This window comes from Myotis nattereri (genome assembly GCF_964212035.1).
Source record: "Myotis nattereri genome assembly, chromosome: 15".
Lineage (NCBI taxonomy): Eukaryota > Metazoa > Chordata > Mammalia > Chiroptera > Vespertilionidae > Myotis > Myotis nattereri.
Window position 1 is genome coordinate 40,526,345 of NC_138090.1, and position 26,726 is coordinate 40,553,070.

Genomic DNA, 26,726 nt, shown 5'->3' on the forward strand with positions numbered 1-26,726 from the left:
GAGTCACATCTGGGAGGCCTGGACCAGGGTGAGATCGGAGAGGGGGCGCAGGGCTAGACCTCCGTCCACACAAACCTGGAGGTGAGGCGGATTGGCTGCGGACTCGGGCAGGCAGTCAGGAGCCCCATCCAAGCCACTGGAGGGCAGGGCCCGGCGCAGATAGAAAGGCTGCGGGGAGGGGTGGGAGCTTAGGGAGCGCAAGGGGGCAGTCTTCCCCGAGTACTGGGTTGACGGACTCCAACACTTGCAGAAAACAGAGTCCTGTGTGGAGGAGTCCCAGGGAGCACTGCCCCACCTGAAGGTTCAGAGGAGACAGCCATGCCCTGGGAGGGTGGCAGGGGCCTCAGCTCTGTCCTGTAAGCCTCAGGGCTCCATCTCTGCCCCGCCCTGTCCCCCACCAGCGAGCAGATCAGCCGGCGGCAGTCTCAGGTGGACCGCTTGTATGTGGCGCTCAAGGAGCTGGGCGAGGAGCGCAGGGTGGGCCTGGAGCAGCAGTACTGGCTGTACCAGCTCAGCCGCCAGGTGGACGAGCTCGAGCACTGGATCGCCGAGAAGGAGGTGGTGGCTGGCTCGCCTGAGCTTGGCCAGGACTTTGAGCATGTCACGGTCAGTAACAACAAGAACACCAGAGGCTACTGTGTGTGCAACTGAGGTCCTCTGGGCCTCCGTTTCTCCGTCTGTAATACGAGGATAATAATAGCACTTACTCATGGCTCTGCTGTAAGCCAAACGAATTAATATGCAGTAGTCCCCCTTATCCACGGGGAGTCCGTTCCAAGGGCCCAGTGGATGCCTGAAACCACGGATAGTACCAACCCCTATATATACTATGTTTTCCTATACATACGTGCCTTTTTACTTAAGGAAGCATTGGGCAGCTTCTCTTTGGCATCTCCAAATTGCCAGCAATACAACGCTTGAGCTTTGGGGCCATTGTTAAGTGCACTAAGGCTTACTTGAACACAAGCATTGTGATAACGTGAGCGTCAAGTTCAGAACCTAGTGGCTACTGACTCCAGGCGGGGAGTGTACAAGGGAGGAGAGGCTGGACAAAGGGAAGATTCACGTCCCGGGCAGGACAGAACGAGACGGGCTGAGATTGCATCATGCTACTCAGAATGGCGACAATTTAAAACTTATAAGTTGTTTATTCCTGGAGTTTTCTATTTAATATTTTTGGACCATAGTTGACGGCAGGTAACGGACACTTTGGAAAGTGAAACCCCAGATAAGGGGGATACCTGTAACGTAAGGCACTTAGGACAGTACTTGGCACACACAATGCCTAACACAGTGAGTGTTGTTATTATTTCACCTTATTATTTTTATTATTGTTGTTACTATTATTGCTACAAAGTGCTCCATAAGTGTTAGATGTTATGTTTTATTATGACTCTTATTATTATTATTACTGTTATGACTCTGACCTGCCATCAGATGGTGGGCTGGAGGGACCTGGTGTATACACCTGTGCCCATGCTGTGCCCCCCACTTCCTGGTGGCAGGTGCTGCAGGAGAAATTCTCAGAGTTCGCCAGCGAGACCGGCACAGCAGGGCGGGAGCGGCTGGCAGCCGTGAACCAGATGGTGGATGAACTGATCGAGTGTGGCCATACGGCAGCGGCCACCATGGCTGAGTGGAAGGATGGGCTGAATGAGGCCTGGGCTGAGCTGCTGGAGCTAATGGGCACCCGGGCCCAGCTGCTGGCTGCCTCTCGGGAGCTGCACAAGTTCTTCAGCGACGCCAGGGAGCTTCAGGGGCAGATTGAGGAGAAGCGGAGGCGACTGCCCCACCTGACCACCCCGCCTGAGCCCAGGCCCAGTGCCAGCTCCATGCAGCGGACTCTTCGAGCCTTTGAGCATGACCTGCAGCTCCTCGTATCCCAGGTGGGGTGGCGGCGGCCAGGAGGGAAGGTGGGAGGGCCTGGGCAGCATGGCCAAGGGATGTGGGCAACACAGCAGGCAAAAGTCAGGCTGTAGAGCATTTTAAAATTAGATGGTGGAGCAGATACTACAGAACAGGCAGAAACTGGATGGTGGCCAGGTAGGAAATGGCACCCAGAAATCAGACAGTGGCAGAAAAGAGTGGTGCAGTATGTCTGATTAGACAGTATTTCCAATGCAGGTTGGGCAGGAATTCTCCTCCAAACTGTGAAGTGAATCTTTCCCAAATTCAGATCGTCTAAAGGGGATTGTGGAAGGGTTAAGAGAAATGTGGCTGTGAGCAGATGGAAAGTAGACAGGAGGTCTCTGATAGAAATCATATGATTTTCCTTAACAATTTTCAATGGGGGGTAGTTAATGGAAATTGCACAGGAGCTAATAGAAATCAGGCAGTGGGTCTGACAGGAACGGGGAGATGGAGCTGAGAAATCATATGGAAATGAAACTGTGGGCCTAAGAGAATTCAGACAGCAGAACGGAAGGAAACAGGGTTGCAGGCATAATGGAAGGCAGAAATTGGACAGTTATTTGTTCATAAATATGTAGATGACTTTTAGAAACCAGGCAGAGAGATTGATAGTGATTAAGTGGTGGATCTGATAGAAATGTGGTGATCGCTCTAAGGTTGAATCAACAGACAGTGAGTCCAATAGAACTCACACAGTAGAACCAGTGGGAACTGGGCAGGAGACCTGACAGTAATCAAATAGCCGTTCTGAAGGAATTTGGGCAGTAGCAGGTAGGTATGAGTCTGAAAAAAATTGAGTGAAAAAAAATGGACAGCATGTCTCATAAACATTGAGAGGGAAAGAAATTTCCTGAAAGAAATCAGATCAGCCTGAACCATGACAGAGGTGGGCCTGAGAAATGTCTACAGACCCACTAGACATAGAGCCTCAGACCAAAAGAAAGCAGAGCGTGAACTGAGAGAAATCTGGTGGTAGGTCTAAAAGAAGTCAGAACCCAGGTAAGTCAAAAAGAAAGGCAACAGATAAGGGAAACCCAGTTGTGCTATCACCAGGGTGCGAGCTTCTTACATTGTTAAGCTCTGTACCCAGCCAGCAGAAGGGGGAAAGAGAGGGCGGAGCCTGGACCCCATGGAGGGATGGTGCTCTGGACTCCATGGAGGCCTGGTGCTCGACCTGGCGTGCCCCTCAGGTACGGCAGCTGCAGGAGGGGGCAGCACAGCTGCGGACGGTGTATGCAGGTGAGCACGCGGAGGCCATCGCCAGCCGGGAGCAGGAGGTGATGCAGGGCTGGAAGGAGCTGCTAGCAGCCTGCGAGGACGCCCGCCTGCACGTCAGCTCCACAGCCGATGCCCTGCGATTCCACAGCCAGGCCCGGGACCTGCTCTCGTGGATGGATGGCATCTCCGGACAGATTGGGGCAGCTGACAAGCCCAGGTGCTCCTCCTCCCACCTCAGGCTTCCTACTTGCCTCTGGGCAGCCACCCCCAGCCCATCAGCGGTTCCCGTAAGAATCACAATAGCCAATACCTGCAAGGCACCTCTGTGTGCCAGGCACTGTTATAAATGCTTTATGTGTATTAAGACCCCTTGTTAGGCCTAATATTGGGGGCTCAGTGCACAGGGCATCTTCGTGCCTTCTCTCCTTCCCAGGGTGTCATGGCATGGGATGGGCTGCAACCATGATAGGGACAGGGAGGTGTGGACTGTATGTGTGGCTTAACCTGGTAGACATGAACTTGTTGCTTACATAACGGTTCATGTGGGTGCCCGGCAGAAGCCTGAACCAAGTGATTGGGAGCTAGGTCCTTCCATCACGCTGCCCTGCGAGCCATTTCCTGGACCCTCTGGGTCCAGCTGCAGATGAGGAAAAGAGGATCACATGGGAGGTTTTAGGAACTAAGCCTGCACTCACATAGCATTGTTTCTGTGACTGTGAGGCCTTGCGTCTACATTCGTTTACTCAGCAAATATTTACTGAATGACTACTGTGTGCAGATAGTGAGCAAGGCCAAGCCCCTGCCCTAATGGGGCTTATATTCTGAGGGTGGAGACAGGCAACAGATAAGTAAACAAACATGTATTATTATTTTAGACTAGAGGCCCGGTGCACGGATTCGTGCACCACTGGGGTCCCTCGGCCTGGCCTGCAGGGATCAGGCCAACACCGGCTCTCCTACATCCCCCGTGGGGTCCTGGATTGCGAGAGGGTGCAGGTCAGGCCCAGGGACCCCACCAGTGCACTATCGTGGCTTGGGAGGGACTGTGGGAGGGCTCCAGGGTGTGTCCAGCCTGTCTCGCCCAGTCCTGATCGGCCAGACACCAGCAGCAAGCTAACCTACGGGTCTGAGCGTCTGCCCCCTGGTGGTCAGTGCACATCATAGCAACTGGTCGAATGGTTGAACGAATGGTCAGACACTTAGCATATTAGGCTTTTATTATATAGATATAGAATAGTGATAAGTGCTCTGAAGAAAAATAAAGCAAGGTAAGGGGATGAGGTGCTAGCTGGCAAGGCTTTTCTGAGGATGTCAGGTTTGAGACCTGAATAAAGTGATGATGAGTTGGGTAAGTTTGGAGAGAAGGGTTTCCAAGGGCAGAGGCCCTGGTGAGGTAGGTGTGGCCAGGCATGTTTGAGGAGGAGCTAGACAATCATTGTGGCTGGATGGTGAGAGTGAGAGGGAGCGTGGAATAGATAGGAAATGAGGTTTGAGGGGCAATAGGGTCTGGTGAGGTGTTTGCCTTTTCTCGGAGTGAGATGGGAGCCGTGGAAGGGACTAGAGCAGGGGAGTGATGTGATATGATGTACATCTGAGAAAGAACACTCTCGATGCCTCATAAGAAATAGTGTGGAAAGCAAGGCTGGAAGCAGGTAGACCAGTTAAGAGGCTGCTGTGATAAACCAGTGAGAGATGATGGTGGCTTGACCCAGTGTGGTGGTTGTAGAGGTGGGGAGAAGTGATTGGTTTCAGGAATTTACAAAGTCTCTTTATTATGAAAAATTTCAAATATATACAGAAGCAGCTATAACAGATAATGTGTGTGTAACGAACACCTGGCTTTAACAACTATCAACATTTGGCCAATCTTGTTTCATCTCTGTACTCCCTCCCCCACCCCTTGCTGAGTTATTTTAAAACAAAGCTCAGGTGTCATATCATTTGAGTTAGCTTCAAGGGTGGAGGGAAAAGGAGTCACAGGGGAGTGACGGGGGAGTTTTCAGAGGAGAAATTTCAGAGGAGAATCAGATCATTCTCGATGGTCTAAGTCTCAGGTAGAAATCATTACAATGTGAAATCTTCACAAATAAGTTTGGGCATTTTAAGTCTTATAAAGCTATACTTGCTGACTGGTGGAACATTCAGAAATGTGGAATTTGTTTTGGACACATGACAGCTGAGAACAGCACTGTCCTGGTGTTACACAACGCAAGCCACAGATGTGAACCACACACATAATTTAAGATTTTCTTGTAAACACATTAAAAAGGTAAAAAGAAGCAAGTGAAATGAACTTTAGTAATTCATTTTATTTCAGCTGGTAAACCCAAAAACTATACTTTCATCATGTAGTCAATATTAAAATTATTGAGATATTTGATGCTTTTTTACAGTAAATGAAATATGGTGTGTACTTTATACTCCAACACATCTCAGTGCAGACCAGCCACTGCCAGTGCTTATCTGCCACCACGGCCAGTGGCTCGTGTGTTGAACAGCACAGACTTGGAAGGTTAGAATCACTGGCTGGAGGAGCCTTCAGAAGCATAGCTTTAGAAAATTGGAAAATGTTGGCTATTGAAAGCCTAACTTAGAATCACAAAGTGTGACATGGTAGCAGCCTGGGAAAAGTTGGAGTCATTGAACCAGGGGAGGACCTTGGCTTGTTCATAGGAGGTGGGAGTCTGGAGATGGTGTGGAACTGTGGCCTCAGGGTTTGGACCCACTAGAGCTGTGTATATGGGGGGGGGGGGGGGGCGGGAGGCTGTCTGTGCTCAGACCCTGCCACTGCCTGCTGTAGGGATGTGTCCTCCGTGGAGGTGCTCATGAACTACCACCAGGGCCTGAAGACGGAGCTGGAGGCGCGGGTGCCGGAGCTGACGGCCTGCCAGGAGCTGGGGCGCGCTCTGCTGCTCAACAAGAGTGCCATGGCCGATGAGGTGGGGAGGGGCGCAGGGGGTTCCCCTCCGCTATCTGTGTCCACTGGGGTGGGAGCCACCCTGACGTCTCTCCCACCTACCCACCACTCCCAGATCCAGGCACAGCTGGACAAGCTGGGATCCAGGAAGGAGGAAGTGTCGGACAAGTGGGACCGCCACTGGGAGTGGCTGCAGCAGAGTGAGTGGGGGCCGGACGCACATGGCTCCAGGGCACAGGGACCTTCTCCAGTGTGTTTAGAAAGGCCCAGAGGGTGACACAGGCCTGCTTTGCACACCATTCACAGCTCCCCCGTAGCAAAGATGAAGGCCTGGCAGGGTGGACAAGGGGGCTGTGGTGCCATTGAAGCTCTCTGGTGGCAGATATTTAGAGGAGAAGCTGGTGCCCTCAGAAGTAGCCCAGCCTCATTCCTGCAGAGCTCAGAGAGGTGCAGGCTGGCAGAGAGGAAGCCAGGGGGGTGCGGAGGGCAGAGAGACAGCCACTGCCCCGTGAAGGGCCCACCGGTGCCGCCAGCACCCTTACCCCACATGTCTCCCCTCAGTGCTGGAGGTGCACCAATTTGCCCAGGAGGCGGTGGTGGCAGATGCGTGGCTGACAGCCCAAGAGCCACTCCTGCAGAGCCGGGAGCTGGGCAGCAGTGTGGACGAGGTGGAGCAGCTCATCCGGCGACACGAGGCCTTTCGCAAAGCAGCGGCAGCCTGGGAAGAAAGGTTCAGCTCTCTGAGGCGCCTGACCACGGTCAGCACCCGGATCCTGCCCAGCCCCACCCCACCCCTCTACATGAGACAGGCACCCTGGTTCTCCGTGCTCAGAGCTCTGTCAAGTGAGGCCCAGACAGACCCTCACTGGCTCCCAGTCTTGGGGGCGGGGCCGTAAGAGAGAAACCTGTCCCCAGGCAGAGACAGTCCAGACTGGGATGGGGGAGCACAGAGGCGGTGGGAGCTAGAGCCCGTGGCCTGGCCTGGGGGAGTCTGATCTGCGACTTAGAATGAGGAGGAGAGACCATTGTAGTCAAAAGCCTTAAGGTCCTGGGAGGGGACCAATGAGGAAAGAGCCAATGGGGGTCAGAGAGGCACCCAGAGAAAGTGGTTTAGCTGATTCTGAAAAGAATACTAGGTGTTTGCTGGAGGAAAGTGGGACTTAAGTTCCTAGCAGAGAGCAAAGCATGGGTGCAAGCCTGGGCCAGGCGGCCTCTTCACCAATAAAAACTAATGAACTGGGTGATGAGGCAGACACCCCAGAGCTGCTACCTGCCCCCCCCCCGCTCCCCCCCCCCCCCACACACGCCCTCCACCTGACCCTGACCCCTCCACCCCCAGATCGAGAAACTGAAGGCTGAACAGAGCAAGCTACCGCCTACCCCTCTGCTGGGGCGCAAGTTCTTTGGGGACCCCACGGAACTGGCAGCTAAGGCGGCACCCCTGCTGCGACCAGGGGGCTACGAGAGGGGCTTGGAGCCCCTAGCCCGCCGGGCCTCGGACACGCTGTCTGCTGAGGTGCGGACCCGGGTGGGGTACGTGCGTCAGGAGCTCAAGCCCGAGCGCCTCCAGCCGCGCATCGACCGGCTGCCGGAGGTCCCGGGGAGGGTGGAGCCCGCGGCCCCGCCAGCCGCACCGGAGGGCTCGGCGGAGACGCCCCGGGCCCCCACGCCAGCGGAGCAGGTCCGGCCGCGGCCAGAGCGCCAGGAGTCGGCGGATCGAGCGGAGGAGCCGCCCAGGAGGCGGCGGTCGGAGCGGCAGGAATCGGCAGATCACTCCGAGGAGACTGCACGGAGGCGCAGGCCAGAGCGGCAGGAGTCGGTGGAGCACGAGGCGGCGCACAGCCTCACCCTGGGCCGCTACGAGCAGATGGAGCGGCGGCGCGAGCGGCGGGAGCGGCGTTTGGAGCGGCAGGAGTCCAGCGAACAGGAGCCGCCCGCCCGAGCGGAGCTGGCCAGGGGGTGAGGCCCAGTGTCCATGGAGGGGGTGGGGGGGACCCCGGAGAGTCCTGCAGCCTCGAGGCAAAGTGGAGCGGCTTCCTGCTGAGACCTGCCCCGGGAGGGGGAGCCGCGGCATCCATTCTGCAGAGATGTAGCCGGAGCCTCAGAGAGGGCAGGGGTGGCCTTTGTCCCGCAGCCTCGGTTCCATCCGCGGAAGCAAAGGACAGTTCACCAGTGTTTTAGCGGATCAGTCCCATCAGCTGTGTCCCCGGAAAGAGGTCTTTGGTCAAATATATTTCAGTGACAATAACTTTTTTAACTTTTTTATATTTTTATTGATTTCAGAGAGGGGGAGAGAGAGAGAGAGAGAGAGAGAGAGAGAGAGAGAGAGAGAGAGACATCAATGATGAGATAAAAATCATTCATCTGCTGCCTTCCAACCGCAACCTGGGCGTGTGCCCTTGACCAGAATCGAACTCAGGACCCTTTGGTCCGCAGGCCAGGCTCTATCCACTGAGCGAGACCCGCCAGGGCAGTGGCCGTGACTTCTTGACCCCTTCTTTTTTTTCCTTTAATATATTTTATTGATTTTTTACAGAGAGGAAGGGACAGGGGTAGAGAGAAACATCGATCAGCTGCCTCCTGCAGACCCCCCACTGGGGATGTGCCCACTGGGGATGTGCCCGCAACCAAGGTACATGCCCTTGACGGGAATCGAACCTGGGACCCTTCAGTCCGCAGGCCGACGCTCTGTCCACTGAGCCAGACCCGCCGGGGCAGTGGCCGTGACTTCTCGGCCCCTTCTTAAAGCTTGCATTCCGTGAACATTTGCTGAGAGCCTGCCCTGTGTGGCACGTGCTGGGCAGAGCAGGATGAAGCGTGCCTTCGCCAGGAAGCCCTCGCCTTGCTTCTGTGGGGCTCACCGTCGGGGGGGGGGGGGACCAGCGCATCCCCAGACAGTGATGAGGATCGCAGTGGCCAGGCTGGAATGGGGAGCCGGGGGCTGGGAGTCAGGAGTGGGTGGGGAGAGGCCACAGGAGTCCAAAGGCTGGAAAGGGCCCGTTTGCATGTTGCTCGTTCTGTTGCTTAAAACTCCAGCGGGGAGAGGCTCCGTCCGCCGTCCGCAGCCGTGTCCGGAGCCGCGGTGCTGTGCGGGCCAACGCCCGGCGGCAGCGCCGGAGCGGACGGGGCCAGCACCCTGGGCTGAGCGACGGCGACTGTCCGGCCCCCAGGCGGGTCCTGGAGGGAAGGCACGAGCCCCATTGGTCTTTCTGCCCCGCCCCCAGGAAGGCCACCCTGGCGGACATTGTGGAGCAGCTGCAGGAGAGGGAGGCGGGACCGGGGCTCCCTGCGGGGGTAAGTGGAGCCTTGGATGGCGACTCAGAGCGCGGGTCAGGGTCCCGGAAACACCAGTGCCTGCCCCTGGGCACCCCCCCCCCCTTTGAACCCTGCAGAGAGGCTCTCAGGGGACTGAGATGCCCCCTAATTTCTACTCCTACCCCTACACACACCCGAGAGTCTCCCCACACCTGCCAGCGGGGGTCCCAAGCGCCCTGGTAGACAGCCATGCGGAGAGAAGCCTAGACCCCCTGCAGACATCGGGGACACCCCCTGCCTGCACCCGCCTTCATGCCCCTCCTCCCCAAGATCCAAGGAACTCCAAACCGCGGAGTCCTCGCAGACTCTTCCCGAGGCCCGCGGGCGCCAGGAGCTGGCCTCCCGCCCTGACGTCCGCCCATACGCGCCTCCGAGACACTCGGCCCTGCGCTCAGATGGGCCCCAGACCCGCGAAGGCCCCAGACAGGGAGCCCCCACCGCCCCCTTTGGACAGCACCCTCTCCCGCTCCCTTCACAGACGTCGCTGCCTCAGCCTCGCGAACTTCCCCCCGGCCGCCTGCCCAACGGACTTGAGCCGCCGGAACGGACACCTAGGCCGGACCGGCCGCGGGCGCGCGACCGGCCCAAACCGCGACGGCGGCCGCGGCCCCGAGAGGGTGGCGAGGGCGGGGGCAGCCGGCGCTCGCGCTCCGCCCCGGCCCAAGGCGGCGCCGCCCCCGCGCCCCCGCCCCCGCCCGCTCACACGGTGCAGCACGAGGGCTTCCTGCTGCGCAAGCGCGAGGTCGACGCTAACCGCAAGTCATCCAACCGGTGAGCGTGTGGGCGGGGCTTTTGAAGGCGGGTCCCAAGCTCAGGTTGACCAATGAGTGAAGAGGCGGGCGCAAGGCGGGAGGGTGGGGCTAAATGTCTGAGCGTCCAACCGGTGGCGGGGTGGGCAGGACCTTAAGAGGAGACCTATAGTTAGTGTGGCCAATGAGTGAGCGGGTGGAGCTTAGAGGGGGCGGGACCTGAAGAAAATGCTCCAAAATGGAATAAATTGCGACCCAATCTCATAGCAATCAAACCAGGAGTCTGTTAAAGCTGACAACGAATTGGATGTGGGGTCTAAGTCTAGAGCAGTGGTTCTCAACCTTCTGGCCCTTTAAATACAGTTGCTCGTGTTGTGACCCAACCATAAAGTTATTTTCGTTGCTACTTCATCACTGTAATGTTGCTACTGTTATGGATTGTAATGTAAATATCTGATATGCAGGATGATCTTAGGCGACCCCTGTGAAAGGGTCGTTCGCCCGCCAAAGGGGTCGTGAACCACAGGTTGAGAACCGCTGGAGAGGGTTTCAATGACTTGTGAGGTGGGGCCCGGAGAGGTCCATCCAACCAATGAATGGGTGGGTCCACCCTCGAAGTTTAAAGTTGGGGGAAGATTTGAGAAGGTCCCGAGCCCAAACTCTTGAAGTCCAGTTCTGGTTGTCCAACCCTTTTCTGTCTAATGGGAGGCAGACTCGGGGAAGAGGGGAAGCCAAAAGGGTAGCGGCACTGGCCATCGAGCAGAGTGAAGTCTAGATCCATGGCATGAAATGAGCACACAGGTTGAGATTGCCTGTGGTCTCAGGTAGTCTTTCTTTTTTTTGTGCTGAGGCCACGGTGGGAATAAATGGGTTGCTTCTCCTCGATGGAGGCTTTGGCTGAATGAGGAGACTAATTCCTCTTTCCAGGCAGTAGACCAATAGTTCTCCTTTCAGGTGATTCCTTGGGAGGCAGAGGATTGGCTAGGAACATGCCCAAGCCAAAGGCTTATAGAGGAGACAGCTTAAGTCTTGTCTTCTAGAAATTCAATGTGAGAGCGGATTCAGAAGGGCAACCCCAGCAGTGCCCGCATGGGCAAAGACAGGGTACTGAGAGACAGATCCTGACCTCAGCTCAGGAACACCCAAGGCCTATGGCCCTAGTAGAGGAAAGGCCCCAAGGGATTCAGCACATGAAAGCCATTGATGCAGAGTGCCCATGCAGAGTGCTGCAGCTCTGCCTTGAGCATTTCTCATTGCCCCAGGTCGTGGGTGAGTCTGTACTGCGTGCTCAGCAAGGGGGAGCTGGGCTTCTACAAGGACGCCAAAGGCCCAGCATCTGGGGGCACGCACGGCGGGGAGCCACTGCTCAGCCTGCACAAGGCCATCAGTGAGGTGGCTAGTGACTACAAGAAGAAGAAGCACGTCTTCAAGCTCCAGTGAGCCACCTCACCACCACCCCCATGGGCAAGAGGGAGGGATTCAAGTCCCCGCTGCCCCCTCCCAGCAGTCCCCTGCTCCCCTGGAAAACGTTTAGAAGGATGGGCATACCCCTGCCCCAGATCCCATAGTCCTGTGTTTCCTCCTGCAGGACCCAGGATGGCAGCGAGTTTTTGCTCCAGGCTAAAGATGAGGTGAGATGTGGTTCTTTCTCTCCCTGACTTGGATCTCAGGCCCCACCTGTCTGGCTGGTCCCCATTCCAGAGTGATGGGCTGTGAGGGGGAAGCACAAACCAGAGTTACCAGGGCTGTAATGGGAAAGCCCATGGACACAGAAAGCCCAGAAGTTTCTAACCTAGCCAGGGGGGCAATGAGTGAATTCTCAGGACAAAGTCCAACCCCTTGCCTCACCTATGAGGTGAGACTGGAAAGATAAGAGGAGGGTGTTAGCTAAAAAAGGTGAGAGAGAAGATATAGGTAGAGAAACAGCAAGTACAAAGAACTGGAGGTGCAGAATTGCAAAGCATTAATTGTTCTTGAGGAAAGTTCAAGGAAGAGGGGTCCCAGAGCCTGGATCGTGTGGGCCAGAGGAGATTGTGTTTGTCCTAAGGGCACTGGGAAGCCCTGGCAGAGTTTTGAGCAAGGGAGGGTTACTGGGGTGCATAAGAGAGATCCCTTTGGCTGCCTTTTGCAGGTAGATCAGACAGGGCACGAGTGGAGGTGTGGAGCCCAGGAGGCGGCCAGGGCAGGGACTCAAGTGGGGAGAGCACAGGCTGGACGTGGGCAGGCCTGTGGGAAAGGGAGGAGGAGGTGGGTGAGAAAGGCAGACACATGAGTGGACCTTGGGACTGGGGTGAGGGAAAAGGTCAGGGAAGCAGGAGCAGCCATGGAGGTGGGTTGAAAAGATGTTGAACATAACACTTCTTATTTCATCTTCATAAGAGACTATGAAATAGGCCTTGATTCTCTCCATGACTCCTTTACTTATCTTTAAAATGGAGATAAATTCATCCTGACATTCTAATGAAACACATTCTGCATTTTTCCTTTAAAAAATAAAAATATAAATGGAGATAAAAATAGCTTTTTATCATAGGGTGATTGTGAGAATTACATCAATTGATCATGCACAGTAGTACAGGGCCTGTAAGTGCTCTCTCTATAGGTGTCTACTAATATTATTACCATGCTGTAAGTGTCTGCTGATATTAATCAGCCTCCTGTATTCCAAATGCGGACTCTGTGTCCCTTTTCAGGAGGAGATGAATGGCTGGCTGGAGGCAGTAGCCGCCTCCGTGGCGGAACACACCGAGATCGCCCGCTGGGGACAGACACTACCGACCACATCGTCCACAGACGAGGGCAACCCCAAGAGGGAGACGGGGGACCGCAGGGCCAGCGGGCGCCGGAAGTGACTTCCCACCCCCGCGGGCTGACACAACTCCCGCCCCTCCTCTCCGCACTGTGGGCACAAAGACACTTTCTCTTCCGCAGGGGCTGGAGCCCCTAGTTTCCCCAACACTGCGGACGGACGCGCCATGACGGGCACTGGAAAGGAGGGGACTTCTCCTGCACCCCAAAAAGTGGTGGGGAGATTGCTGCCCCTATAGCCATATCTCGGCCCCTTCCCGCTCGCCACTCCCACCCCAGGTGCTGGGGCTCCATTATTTTTATGCAATAACTGAGCTTGGGGGAGCGGGTAAGGGGCCCGTTGAGCCAAGCCCCTGCCCGGATACCCAGATCCTGCCCCAAGAAGCTGGAGTGGGAGGGGCGATAAGCCCTGCCCCCGTCTCCGCCCTAGGTATGGGTATGGGGGCGCTGGTGAGGTCCCCTGGACCATCCAGGGTGCTAGGGGGTGGGGAGGGAACACCCCCTCCCCGCCTTTACCTCACTTCCAATGCTGCCTTGATCTTTGTCTGGGGAGGCGAAGCGAAGGGGCCCTCGACCCCGTACTCTGCCGCCTCAGAGCCATGAGGTTAATTCCTGACTTAGTTTATTTTTGCAAAACGTCGACCTCCTCCCCGCCCCCGCGCCACCCCCCACCCCCCGCCCCGCATCCGCGAAGGCTTTTAATGGGAGAGACGTCAAAGCTCAAAACTGTCTTCCTCTCTCCTCCCCCTCCAGCTGTAAATGCCACTTCGCAAGGGAAGGGCGCGGGGAAGCCCTCTCCCTGCATGCTCCAGGCTGGAGCTCCTCCCAGGGGGTGAGGGAGCCGGGTTGTGGGCCGCCCCCCACCCCCACCACCGCCTGGAGGAGCCACTGGGGCCCGGGAGTGTGGGGCGGTGTGACAGATGCATACTGTATGTACCTATAATAAATCTTTTGGCTTTGACGGTCCTTGCCGGTTTGTTCCCGTTCCTCGGGCTGAAGCCTGGGAGGATAGAGGGGAAAGACTAGCTGACAGTGGTTCTCAACCTTCTGGCCCTTTAAATACAGCTCCTCGTGTTGTGACCCAACCATAAAATTATTTTCGTTGCTACTTCATAACTGTAATGTTGCTACTGTTATGAATCGTAATGTAGATATCTGATATGCAGGATAGTCTTAGGCGACCCCTGTGAAAGGGTCGTTCGCCCGCCAGAGGGGTCGCGACCCACAGGTTGAGAACCGCTGCGAGCTGCATAGAACATGTAAATGTGTCCCCCTTGTGTGGACTCATTTTGGGGGGTCTAAGCACGTGCCCCGAACAAAGCACCTAGATGCCATTCCAAAAATGGGAACCCCAGAAAGCTGGAGGGACGTGTTGCTAACCCTCCTAACTAAACTTCCCCATGGAGCTGCCAAGTTCCACCCCATCCAGGACAGGAAAGGTGGGCTCCTTTAAGAAGGCGGAGAATTTAACTGCGACGGATGAGTGCTTTGTCCAATCACCAACGTCTCCCGGAGTTTCTAGCCCAATGAGCACGCGGTGGGGGCGGGGTCGGAGGTACACCCGGAAGTAGGTGCTTGGGCGGCCGGCTCGCCCTGGGCCATGGCAGCCGCCGCGCCGGCAGCGGAGGGGTTCCCAGGCCGGGGACCTCCGGGGGAGGTGATTCATCTGAACGTGGGAGGCAAGAGGTGAGCGTAGGAGACTCCCGAGGCCTCCCGCTCGGGGGCGGGGAGCGGGGCTGGAGCACTCGCCTCCCCCGCGGAATCCGGTCCGCAAGGATTGCTCCGCCCCCTCGGGAGGCGCGGGAGCCCCGACTGGCGCCCTGGAGGGCAGGGAACCCACTGGGTCCGGGGTCGGGGGCAGTGAACCTCACCCTCCCTACATCATCTCCATCCGCTCACATTCCCCGCACAGATTTAGTACCTCCCGTCAGACGCTCACCTGGATCCCAGACTCCTTCTTCTCCAGGTGATGGGGAGCGCGAGTTAGGGGCGGGGGTGTGGGGCGTGAGGAGGAGGTAGGGGGGCACCGAACCCCCTCGCCCCGCAAGCACACACCCCGGCCCGTGACACCTGCGCTGTGTCCCCTCCCTGCAGTCTCCTGAGCGGACGCATCTCGACTTTGAAAGATGAGACCGGAGCCGTGAGTAGGGCGAGACCTGAAGTGGGGCGGCGGGTAGGAGGGACAGGATCTCCACGCAGCCCCACTCTTTGCACCGTCCATTTTCTGCACCCCTTCCCCGCAGATCTTCATCGACAGGGACCCCACCGTTTTCGCCCCCATCCTCAACTTCCTGCGCACCAAAGAGTTGGACCCCAGGTTGGCATGGAGGGTAAAGGGTAGTCCCCCACCGTCCCCCCATCGAGAAATCTCTTCTTCCCTTCAGAATGTTCGCTTAAGCTCCTTGGCCATATTTAAATTATGTCTTTAAAATCCACCCCCCCCCCCCACACACACACACATTTTCACCTGTCAAATTTTGCCCCCTCTTGGAATTCTCCGTGCAGTTTTGAAAACTTTCTCCTTAGGATTCTCTGCCTACTCTTACTACCCAGACACTAACCCCTAGTCATTTCTACTTCCCAGGGGTGTCCACGGTTCCAGCCTCCTCCACGAAGCCCAGTTCTATGGGCTCACTCCTCTGGGTAAGTGGGGGCCCCATTAGCATCCTAATTGCATAGAAAACCAGCTCGCTAGTGAGCTCCCTGTCCCTCTCTCTCCGGAAAGAAGGTTGGGTCAGAACTGACTGCACTGGATTTATTGGGTCCTGGGTTTCAGGGGAGTGGTGGTATTCTTTGGAGAAAGGTGGGGAAGGAGGGAGGAATTGGCCTCGGTATCCCCAAGTCTCATCCTCAAGTCCTCCTGCCTCAGTTCGCCGCCTGCAGCTGCGGGAAGAGTTGGATCGATCTTCTTGTGGAAACGTTCTCTTCAATGGTTACCTGCCTCCACCAGGTGGGCACTGCTAAGGGACGGGTGACTAGAATAAAGACTACATTTCCCGTAAGGCTGCAGCCCTTGGGTGTCCGTGCTGAGAACCCTGAGACTCTATGGGAGTTGTAGTTCTATATCAGATGCTGAGAAAGGAAGTAGGAAACAGCATTTCCAGAGAAGCCATAGGACCTCTTGAGGCTCTATCGCATGTGCATGCGATGGGCGTTGTGGTCCAGGTTTGATTTTTTTTGTGTGTGGGAAGGCTTAGGAAGAACTGGGTCCTTTGCATGCAGGGGAGAACTATTAAAGGGGATTTATTAACTCATCTCCATTAGCCCTTGGTGCAGCCAGCCCACTGGCCATGGAAAACATGGTTATTGGGAACTGCCGTCCATTAAGCTTTGCTGATTGGTAGAAGGAAATGAGTGGGGAAATTCAATTTATGGCTTTATTTCCCTAACCTCAGTCAATACCTACTACCTTAATGAAGTTTGCCAAATATGAAAACCTATACTATTGTTTTCTTAACTTCACTTTACCCTGCTTTGTAAAAATTGATTTTAAATAGAAGCTTTATATCACTGCCTTTATACCATAAGTAAATGTGAAAATAAGGTCCAAACATAAAGTGTTATTAAACTCTGGTTAGATGCTGTTGTCTACCAAGGGAACAGGCTTCCATTTTTAAAAAGGGAAGATTAGCAGATATTGGAGAAAATCAATATTACGGCATCACCAAACTGATTCTTCATTTGTGATGCGATGAAAGAAACTGAAATGGAGTCACTTGCTATGTGATTCAGTTTCACTTAATGCCGTGTCCCCGTTACCACCTAAATTCTTTTCGTCAGAAGACTGCTCCCCACGTGGGGAAATCAGTGTCAGCCACACCCTGAGGCCTTTATTACAGTTGCTACAGTTACTGTCACTCTGCCCTTCTCCCTGCCGTAGTGTTTCCAGTGAAGCGGCGGAACCGGCACAGCCTGGGGGGGCCCCAGCAGGCCGGGGGACGGCCAGCGCCTGTTCGAAGGAGCAACACCATGCCCCCCAACCTGGGCAACGCGGGGTTGCTGGGCCGCATGCTAGATGAGAAAGCCCCTCCCTCCCCATCCGGTATGCTTCTGTCTCCTGGGAGGCTGGGACAGCCAGTGGGGCCCTGGTGACCCTACTCTGATCCTTGCTCTCCCCTCTAAGGGCTGCCGGAGGAGCCAGGGATGGTGCGCCTCGTATGTGGACACCACAACTGGATCGCTGTGGCCTATACTCAGTTTCTTGTCTGCTACAGGTGCTTGGGGAGGGTGGTGGCAGGAGGCTTTGAGCCTGTTGACCGGGAGGGCTTGGGGTAAGGGTTGATGATGCCCCCCAATCCTGCAGGCTGAAGGAAGCCTCTGGCTGGCAGCTGGTGTTTTCCAGTCCCCGCCTGGACTGGCCCATCGAGCGACTGGCCCTCACGGCCAGGGTACTTGGTGGGGCTTTGGGTGAGCATGACAAGATGGTGGCAGCGGCCACGGGCAGCGAGATCCTTCTGTGGGCTCTGCAGGCAGAAGGCGGTGGATCTGAGATAGGTATGGCACCACAAGCCTCTGCCCTGCAGAATTCTCTTCCCACCTATGGTCTGTGAGATTTTTCTGTCCCGTTAGCACTGTGGCCTGTTAAAAAAAAAGCCCCACTATACAGTCCTTATGCCCATAGGAATTCTTTGCATTATCAGGGTGCTCCAACCCTTTAGAATTCTGTATTCCGCTAGAATTCCTTGACTTGGTAGAAAAATCCACCCACGTGCTAGTCTGTCTTCTGTCAGAATTCACTGCCCTGATAGATTTCTTCGCTTTGTTGGAATTCTTCATGCCAGTGGAATCCCAAGCCTGTGAGACTGTGTGTTCCCATTAGAAATTTCTGGCTTGTTAACTAATCTGTTCCCTAACAAGTCTCGGTCCTCAGGAGAATCCCCGTAATTCCTTCTGGAATCCTCCATCCTGTAAGGATTCTATGGCCAGCTCACTCCTCTGGCCCTCAGACCTCTTCCTGCTATGCCCCTCTCACCTGTGAAGCAGGGCCCTGGCTGAGCGCTCCTTTCTCTCAACAGGAGTCTTCCATCTGGGGGTTCCTGTGGAGGCCTTATTCTTTGTAGGGAACCAGCTCATCGCTACAAGCCACACGGGGCGCATTGGGGTGTGGAATGCCGTCACCAAGCACTGGCAGGTCAGAGCGCTAGCTGTTCCTTTCCCAGGCATCCAGACTGCACAGACCCAGGGAGGGGTTCCTTTATGTCCACCCCACCTGGAGAGAGCCAGCGAGCCCAGCAGGGGGCCAGAGCCTGGGTGTGTGTTAAAGGCCTAAGGAACATAAATCGGTGAGGCCTTCCTGGAAGAGGGGCTGCCAAGCTCACAGGAAAGGGGTGAGTTTGGAAAGGAGAGAGGATTCTCCAGGCACTGGATGGGGAAGCAGGTGAGAGGAGATGGTGTAGGTGTGCAGAAATTCCCCCTGCGTATGAAACCCAGAGAGATGTGCAAACATCTGACATTCTCTCTGCACCTCCCCATAGCTGTGTCCAAAATGTAAAAAAAAAAAAAAAAAAAAAAATACCCCTGCAGTATTGTTTTCTGCCAAAGCGTGAGTGTTTGAGAGAGACAGACAAGCAGAGAAAGGAGGGAGGAAGAGACAGACAGAGGGGGAGAGACCAGGCAAATGGTAAGAGAGGATGTGAGAAAGAGGTGACAGAGAGAGAAGGGTGGGCAGAGAGGAACCAAAATGGAATGCCTGTGGTAGATGAATGGACCCAGAGAGACAGACGGAGCTGAATAGAGAAATTGATATAGCTGCAAGGAGAGGCCAAGAGACAGAAGCGCTGACCAAGAGACATTTAGACAGAGAGACACAGATTGAAATAGGCCGAGAGCGCTAGGCAGGGGGCTGCAGAGAAACGGGCCTGGAAACTGTCAGTGGGTTCTGGAGCGGGAAGGGGAGGGCATGCCAGGAGTGGCCACTAAGAGCAGAGGCAGGAGGGATCTAGAGCTTCAGCCTGCCCTGCTGCCCCCAGGTCCAGGAGGTGCAGCCTATCACCAGCTACGACGCGGCAGGCTCTTTCCTCCTCCTGGGCTGCAGCAATGGCTCCATCTACTACGTGGGTGAGCAGCAGCTTCCTGCGGGCCTCCCCTGGGACGTGGGAGAGGGGAGAGGCTGGGCGTCTTGAATAGCCCCCTCTTACCCTCCCGCCCACTGTAGATGTGCAGAAGTTCCCCCTGCGCATGAAGGACAATGACCTCCTCGTGAGCGAGCTCTACCGGGACCCAGCAGAAGATGGGGTGACAGCCCTCAGCGTCTACCTCACCCCCAAGACCAGTAAGCTATTACCTGACTCCCCTCTGCCACCAGCAGCCACCCCCGTCTGCAGCTGTCTCCCCACTGCTTGGGTAGTGTAACCCATTGAGACTTACCGGAAGAGGAGACAGATTTACCTGTCACTTAGTCACTCAGCAAATGCTCACTGAGCACCATTGTGTACAAGCACTGGCCGGCCTCTCCACCAGGGGCAAAATTGGCCACTAGGTGTCCATCTGTGGGTTTCTTTCCCATCTCTATGGTTATTAGGACATGATGGTTGCATGCCCGTAAAACAAAGAGGAGGCACGTTTTACAGTGGACGAAGCTGAATTCTCTCCCTTGGGACAGTTTTTTTTGTTTGTTTGTTTCCTTAACCTCAAATTTGGAGAAATAGCTTGATTTTTATTTGTTGTTATTGAGATATCGTCCACATACCATAAAATCCACCATTTTAGAGTATACAGTTGGTGATTCTTTAGTAGATTCACAAGTTTGTACAACCATCACTCCTGTCTAACTCCAGAATATGATTTTTATTACCCCCAAAGGAAACCTTGAACTCGTTAGCAGTCGCACTCCTGAGAGCCCCTGGAAACCTCACCTACTTTCTGTCTCCGGATTTGCCTTTTTCTGGACATTTCATGCCAAGGGAATCACACAATATGTGACCGTTTGTGCCTGGCTTTTTTTACTTAGCATAATGGTTAATTTTTTTATGGTTAGTCCGTATGGTGGGAGGTGATGGTCACAGTACATTTTTTCTAGCAGGAACAGGTTCATATTACAGCTGACTTCACAGCATGTGTTCATGTAAGGCCCCTTTCTTTTTTAAAAGGTTTACCTATAGTTGGTATATAATATTATCTATACTAATAAAAACCTAGGTGGCCCTCGTGCCCTCGCATAACGTCCTCACGTCATCACAAGATGGCCATCAGGGGAGGGCAGTTGAGGGTGAACAGACCAGCAGGGGAGGGCTGTTGGGGGCGATCAGGCCAGCAGGGGAGGGCAGTTAGGGGTGACCAGGCTGGCAGGGGAAGGCAGTTGGGGGTGACCAGGCCAGCAAGGAGGCAGTTGGGGGCAATCAGGCTACCAGGAGAAGGCAGTTGGTGGCCATCAGGCCGGCATGGGAGGGCATTTGGGGGCGACAAAGCCGGCAGGGGAGGGCAGTTGGGGTTGACCAAGCCTTCAGGGGAGGGCAGTTGGGGGTGATCAGGCTGGCAGTGGAGGGCAGTTGGGGGCAATCAGGCCAGCAAGGGAGTGGTTAGGGGGCAATCAGGCGGGCAGGCAGGCAGGCAGGCAAGTGGTTAGGAGCCAGCAGTCCCAGATTGTGAGAGGGATCAGGCTGGGCCGAGGGACCGCCCCCCCTCCCCATGCACAAATTTCGTGCACAGGGCCTCTAGTATTAGTTATATTAGTTTCAGGTGTACAATATAGCGTTTCAACATTTTTATACCTTACAGTATCTGTCACCATGTAAACTTATCAAAATATTATTGATGATATTCCCCTTCACCTTATCACTCATCCCCCATAAGGCCACTTTCTTGTTTCATTCCCTTTTCTTCCCACTCTCCCCCCATCATATGCCACTATTCTATTATGATTAACATTTGTCTTTTCATGTGTATGTGTCCTTACAAAATGGGCGTCATGAAGAGGTTTTGAGTTTGTGTAAATGGTACCGGGTGTCTATCTCAATTGTCCTCTTATTTTGCCCACCTTGCCCTAAGTTTAATATCCATCTATGTGGTGATGCATAATCCTAATCCATTGCTTTTAATTGCTGCACAAAATATTGCAACCATGTTTTCCCTATCCCCAATCCTTCAGATGGTCCGTGGAGTTTCTGACACTTGGAAAATAACTTTTCCCATCTGGAAAGTTGGCGAGGGTGGGGTGTTCCTCAGACACATGGGCTTGCACTTTCTTGTCTTGCTGTCTATATATGTCCCTATTTTTTGTGTGTTTCTCTCTAATTCCATCCCTGTTTATGTCTGTCTGTCTCTGTCTCTATATCTCTCCTAATGACTCATTTTCTCAGTTCCTGTGTCTCCCTGTTTCTCTAGTCTCTCTTCCCTCTCATGTTAGCTCTGCCTCTCTTCGTCTTAACTTCCGTCTCTGGTTCTCTTTCTCTGACCTGTCACTCTGTCCCTGTTCCTCCATCTCCACATCTTCTTACCACCTTATCATCTCTCTCTCTTCCTTGCTTCCTGACTGTCTCTGTTCTGCATCTCTCTGTCTCTCTCTGCCTTGGTTTCTGCCTCTGTGACCCTGTTCCTCTCTTCCTCCTTGGTGCCTCATCAGGTGACAGTGGGAACTGGATTGAGATCGCCTATGGCACCAGCTCAGGGGGCGTGCGGGTCATCGTGCAGCACCCCGAGACGGTGGGCTCCGGGCCGCAGCTCTTCCAGACCTTCACCGTGCATCGCAGCCCCGTCACCAAGATCATGTTGTCAGAGAAGCATCTCATCTCAGGTGGGCTTGTGGGCTGCCCCACGTGCCCGTCTCCCTGCAGGAGGGGTGGCTCGGATGGGAGCAGGAAGCCAGGCAGATGAGGGTTCCCACTGAGGAGAGACATTGTGTAGGGAGGGAACTCTGCAGGGGAGAGGAGTTTGCCCTGGGCCAGTAATCACAGGAGTCAGAGGATACTGTGTAACAGGGCCAGTCTAAGGGAGAATGAGTAACTCATCAATTCTACAAATGGTGTTGAGCACCCACTGCGTGCCAGGCACACGCGGCACACAGTGATGAACAAGACTTGTCAAGTCCCAATCCTCGTGGAGCTGGCTTTCTAGTAGGGTGGCAGACAAATGAATACAAATATAAATCGATACCAGTCAATGATGAGGGTCATGAAGAAAAACAAAGCTGTGTGAGTGGCTAGAGGAGTGGTTCTCAACTTTCGGGCCCTTTAAATACAGTTCCTCATGCTGTGACCCAACCATAAAATTATTTTCGTTGCTACTTCATCACTGTAATGTTGCTACTGTTATGAATCGTCATGTAAACATCTGATATGCAGGATGGTCTTAGGCGACCCCTGTGAAAGGGTCGTTCGACCGCCGAAGGGGTCGGACCCACAGGTTGAGAACCACTGGGCTAGAGTGTCAGGGTCACAGGCCATGCATGGTTCCAGGAAGACCTTTCTGAGGAAGGATCTTTGAGCAGAAATGAGGGAGTGAACAGTGTAGATCTGTGGGGACAAGCATTCCAGGCGGAGGGAAGAAGCAAGGCAGAGGCTCTGTGGTGGGAGAGTCTGATGTATCTGAAGAGCCCTGTGCCCAGTGGGTAAGGAAGAGGGTAGGTTGAAGGGGCAGGTCGATAGAACCTTGTAAGCCACAAAGACTGTCCTTGAGCCTGACTCCGATGGCGCGCAGGAGGTCTCTGAGAGAGGAGGGCTGTGACCTTAGCAGGTGTGCACAGGCTCCCTCTGGCTGCATGTGGGACAGGCTGTGGGGACAGGACTGGAGCAGGGAATGGGGGCAGGGGGCTGCTTCAATAGTCCTGGTAGGAGATGAGATGGACAGGACCAGCTGGAGGCAGCAGACAGGGTAAGGTGAGATCAGGCTCTGAATGATTTTGGAGGATGAGCCAACAGGATTTTGGAATTCTGGGAAGAATTCTGAATCCTGACACCTTTGAAAGTTGGTTCTCCTGGGGCTGGGGGAGGTTGGGCAACAGCCGCCCAGCCTGACCTGCTGCCCTCCTGCCCCTCAGTCTGTGCTGACAACAACCACGTGCGGACATGGTCTGTGACTCGCTTCCGTGGCATGATTTCCACCCAGCCGGGCTCCACCCCACTTGCTTCCTTCAAGATCCTGGCCCTGGAGTCGGCCGATGGGCATGGCGGCTGCAGTGCTGGCAATGACATTGGTGCTTCCTAGCCCCTGGCCTCCTACCCACAGTCCCTATTGGCCTCCACTGACCCCTTATCTGACCCCCGTTGAGCTCCCTTTACTCCCAGCTCCTCCTGTTTAATTCTGTTGCCCCCACTGATTCCTGCTGACTGCCACCTGCCCTGGGATCACCCCCGTCCCTGATGTCCCTCAACCCTGTTGACTGTTGCTGATCCCCAGCCCTCTCTGACCCTACCCAACTTCAGCAATCTAGGGATGGGGATCTGGTCTTGGGCTGGGGCAGAGCCTTGGGGCCAGGAGGTCTTAGGGACCCAGCAAGCCTGATTCTCACCCCTGTCTGGCCCAGGCCCCTATGGTGAGCGGGATGACCAGCAAGTGTTCATTCAGAAGGTGGTGCCAAGTGCCAGCCAGCTTTTCGTGCGTCTTTCATCCACGGGTCAGCGGTGAGGATCATCCATCAAGTGGACAGGGTGGTTAAAGGAGAAGACAAGAGGCCAGCTGGGCTTTGGAGGGGCCTTTAGGAGCAAGGGCAGGGAGGAGCATGGGCCTGGTCCATGTTTGGGGACTGGACGTACCGAAGTATCAAAGATGTGACACATATGGGTGGGAGTGAAGGTGGAGAAGCTGGTGCCTGTGGTGGCCCTCCGATGGAGACTGCTCAGTGTGGCCAGGGTGGGACAGGGGGCCTGGGGGGTGGAGGGCAGGGAGCTGTAAAGGAGCTGTTGGCTCCACCCTGGCAAGGAGGCCCTGGGAGGGTTTTCTTGAAGAGGAGACTGAGCAAGGAATGGCTAAGTAGGGTAGCCAGTGAAGTGCCCATGGTCTCGGGGCCAGAACTCAGAGTTGGAGGTGAGCAGTGGGGCTGCAGAGGGGCAGGGCCTTGTCGACCGCATGGAGGCGCTGAGACTGTCCTGCCTGCATGTACTGGGAGCCGTGGCAGCTGTGACGAGGAGGGACTGGAGTGTGGTAGGAGGCTGAGAGCCCAGCAAGGGGGCTGGACAGGTGCCTGGCTGGAGAGAGAAGGGCTTGACCAGGGCAACGCCTCGAGCGGGGAGGAGGGCCATGGGAGAGTTGCTGGCAACGTGGAACCGCCAGGGCAGCAATGAGGTGAGGGAGGCACTTAGGATGAGACTCTGGCCTTCCCTGAGGTGGGAAGAGGGAGCAGCAGATTTGAGGGAGAGTCCTGAGGCCCCCTTGGGACACAGGGCGAATCTGCCGGCAGGACCCCAGGGCCAGAACCCAAGAGAGCAGACTGGGGAAGGATGAAGATGCTTGGGGTGGAGACAGGAACGGAAGCCATAGCTGGGGATTGCCCAGGAAGGGCCAGGCCAGGCCCTGATGTGGCCAGAGTGACTCCTCCTCCTTCCCTCTCAGGGTGTGCTCCGTGCGCTCCGTGGATGGCTCGCCCACCACTGCCTTCACGGTGCTAGAGTGTGAGGGATCCCGAAGGCTTGGCTCTCGGCCCCGGCGCTACCTGCTCACCGGCCAGGCCAATGGCAGCCTGGCCATGTGGGACCTGACCACTGCCATGGATGGGCTAGGCCAAGCCCCTGGTACTACTCACCCCACCTCAATCCTGTCGAAAGCCACACAAACTCACCCTGAACGCTTCTCCCCAACTTCCTTCCTCATAATCTCCCTCCCCACACCCTTACCCTCTGGCCCCTTTCTCCCCCCGCACCCCAACTCCTCCTTGCCCTTGCTTTTCAATCCCTCTGTTTCTGACCCCTGTCCCTTGACCTCTGCATCTTTTCTGCTATCCCCACCTCAATCCTTGCACATGACCTTTGTCCCTTGCCCTGTAATCCTTGTCTTTCCCCCTGACCTCGCTTCTTTGCCCCCCAGCAGGTGGCCTGACAGAGGAAGAGCTGATGGAACAGCTGGAGCAGTGTGACCTGGCCCCACTGGCTTCCTCGCGGGGCTCTCTCCCCAGCCCCTCACCCCGCACTTCTCTCACCAGGTAGGCATGACTCCACTTCCCCTTCTGCGCACTGGGGGAGAGGACAGAATATGGTGGCCTGGGAGGGGGTTGGCTCAGCTGCCTCACCATGGCCTGCATTGACTCTGAGCACCCCTCAGTCTTTACTCAGCTTCCAGCAACACCTCCCTGTGTGGCCGCCGTGGGAGCCCCAGCCCCCCACAGGCTGAGTCCCGGCGCCGTGGGGGAGGCAGCTTTGTGGAACGCTGCCAGGAACTGGTGCGCAGTGGGCCAGAGACCCGACGGCCACCAACACCAGCCCCCCGGCCCTCCACGGGTCTTGGGGCTCCCCTTGCACCCCCCAAGATGAAGCTCAATGAAACTTCCTTCTGAATGCAGCTGCCATGGTGCCTTTGAATGCTCAGGGCCTAGAGACTCGGGTGCCTGCCCGCTTCCTGTCAGAGCCCTGGGTTCAGGGCCAGGGTCTCCTTGGAATGGTCACTGTTACTAGATCTCCCCTATCTCCCTTTTTTCTGGGGCCAAAGTTACCCTCTCCTAATAAAGTTCTCACTGCCAACACCTTGCTTACATTCTTAGATGATTGGGGACCCCCAGGGAAAGGGTGGGAGAGATATGGGGCCCAACCAGGCTGTAGATTCAGAGACATCTGTCTCTCCTGCTTTAAGCAAAGAAAAGAAATGTATAGGTTTACACATCAGCTTCAGGCATGGCTGGATCCAGGGGTTCTCAGTCAGGTTTTTCCCTCTTGTGCCAAGATAACTTCAGGTAGTTCCTTAGCAACTTTATTTCCTCTAGCAGCCACAAAAATCACAAGACTGATTCTCATTGAGTGAAGTCAGATGCCCACCCCTGAACCAATCACTATGGCCAGTGGATGGAAGTCTTCTCTTGTTCCAGGGGTAATATGACCTCACTAGCCAAGAGGTGACTTCAGGCCCATGTTGACAGTAGAAGAGGAGTTTCTGAACGTTGAATCAGGGTTTTGTTACCACAAGTGGGGATGAATGGCTACAGGCTGGCGGAAACACAGACGTTGCCACATCCTTAACATTTGTACCCAGAATCTCAGCACTGCAAACATCTGGCCCACACCCCTGTCTTCCCAGTCTTTCGCCCCTTTTCTGCCCACGCCTGAGAGGGTGTGTGGGACAGATTCAGCTCAGCCCAGCTGGACAACCTTGGGATTTCCCCCAAATAATGCCTGTTACTATGGCAACTCCTCAGGGAAATCTTCAGCATCTTTTCTTTGGACCAATGAAGAGGAGAGAGAGTGGGCCAGACTAGTAGCAAGCGATTTTAGGATATGCTAATTGTAGAATCCCAGTTTCTGGAATGTCAGGACTTCTGTAACATGGTGAGAGGGGCCTAGAATGTTAGGGAATCTAGAACACAGGAATATTTTAGAGTTCTAGTGGATGAACAATGTTAGGGTTCTCTCTTGCATTTCAGAAAATCCAGACTGTAAAAGTTTCTTGACAGAAGGACCTGGAAAGTCAATAATTGTAGAATGGAAATGTTCTACAATGCCTATGAATTTATATCAGTAGGAATGTTTGTCATGCTGGGGATTAGGAATGCTGAGAACTCTAAAACACAGAAGCCTGGCCGGCATGGCTCAGTGGTTGAGCATCAACCTATGAACTAGGAGATCACGGTTTGATTCCTGGTTAAGTCACATGCCTGGGTTGCAGGCTCCACCCCTGGTAGAGGGCATGCAGGAGGTGGCCGAACAATGATTCTCATCATTGATGGTCTATCT

General features: G+C 55.0%; 2 protein-coding genes across 5 annotated transcripts in view; both read left to right on the top strand.

Annotated features, from left to right (window-relative positions):
* SPTBN4 (spectrin beta, non-erythrocytic 4) overlaps positions 1–13,884 on the top strand; it is a 76,890-nt gene extending 63,006 nt beyond the window's left edge. For both annotated transcript variants that reach the window (XM_081106903.1, XM_081106902.1), the window contains 12 exons: positions 402–606; positions 1,506–1,886; positions 3,102–3,346; positions 5,930–6,068; positions 6,162–6,246; positions 6,608–6,804; positions 7,386–8,005; positions 9,271–9,340; positions 9,840–10,132; positions 11,373–11,546; positions 11,699–11,741; positions 12,804–13,884. In XM_081106903.1, the coding sequence (XP_080963029.1) occupies positions 402–606; positions 1,506–1,886; positions 3,102–3,346; positions 5,930–6,068; positions 6,162–6,246; positions 6,608–6,804; positions 7,386–8,005; positions 9,271–9,340; positions 9,840–10,132; positions 11,373–11,546; positions 11,699–11,741; positions 12,804–12,962 (2,611 nt within the window). In that variant the 3' untranslated portion in view covers positions 12,963–13,884. The remainder of the gene's footprint in view (positions 1–401; positions 607–1,505; positions 1,887–3,101; positions 3,347–5,929; positions 6,069–6,161; positions 6,247–6,607; positions 6,805–7,385; positions 8,006–9,270; positions 9,341–9,839; positions 10,133–11,372; positions 11,547–11,698; positions 11,742–12,803) is intronic.
* A 594-nt stretch (positions 13,885–14,478) lies between these two features.
* Positions 14,479–25,532, top strand: SHKBP1 (SH3KBP1 binding protein 1). Of its 3 annotated transcripts, none has more exons than XM_081106904.1 (18): positions 14,479–14,604; positions 14,831–14,884; positions 15,013–15,058; positions 15,162–15,235; positions 15,503–15,561; positions 15,788–15,868; positions 16,799–16,960; positions 17,042–17,132; positions 17,222–17,412; positions 17,934–18,049; positions 18,888–18,975; positions 19,073–19,189; positions 21,479–21,649; positions 22,892–23,047; positions 23,378–23,474; positions 24,403–24,581; positions 24,874–24,988; positions 25,108–25,532. In XM_081106904.1, the coding sequence occupies exons 1-18, from the start codon at positions 14,519–14,521 to the stop codon at positions 25,337–25,339; spliced, it is 2,115 nt and encodes a 704-aa protein (XP_080963030.1). In that variant the 5' UTR covers positions 14,479–14,518; the 3' UTR covers positions 25,340–25,532. The 3 variants fall into 3 exon arrangements, with proteins under 3 accessions (XP_080963030.1, XP_080963031.1, XP_080963032.1); XM_081106905.1 differs by having other exon boundaries at positions 24,877–24,988; positions 25,108–25,521; XM_081106906.1 differs by lacking the exon at positions 15,162–15,235 and having other exon boundaries at positions 14,495–14,604.
* Positions 25,533–26,726: the final 1,194 nt, after the last annotated feature.

Bases quoted from the DNA above. Each gene is read 5' to 3' on its own strand.
- SHKBP1 (XM_081106904.1), top strand. From the start codon at position 14,519: ATGGCAGCCGCCGCGCCGGCAGCGGAGGGGTTCCCAGGCCGGGGACCT. The intron at 14,605-14,830 runs GTGAGCGTAGGA...TTCCCCGCACAG, and splicing joins CTGAACGTGGGAGGCAAGAG to ATTTAGTACCTCCCGTCAGA. The intron at 24,582-24,873 runs GTACTACTCACC...TTTGCCCCCCAG, and splicing joins TGGGCTAGGCCAAGCCCCTG to CAGGTGGCCTGACAGAGGAA.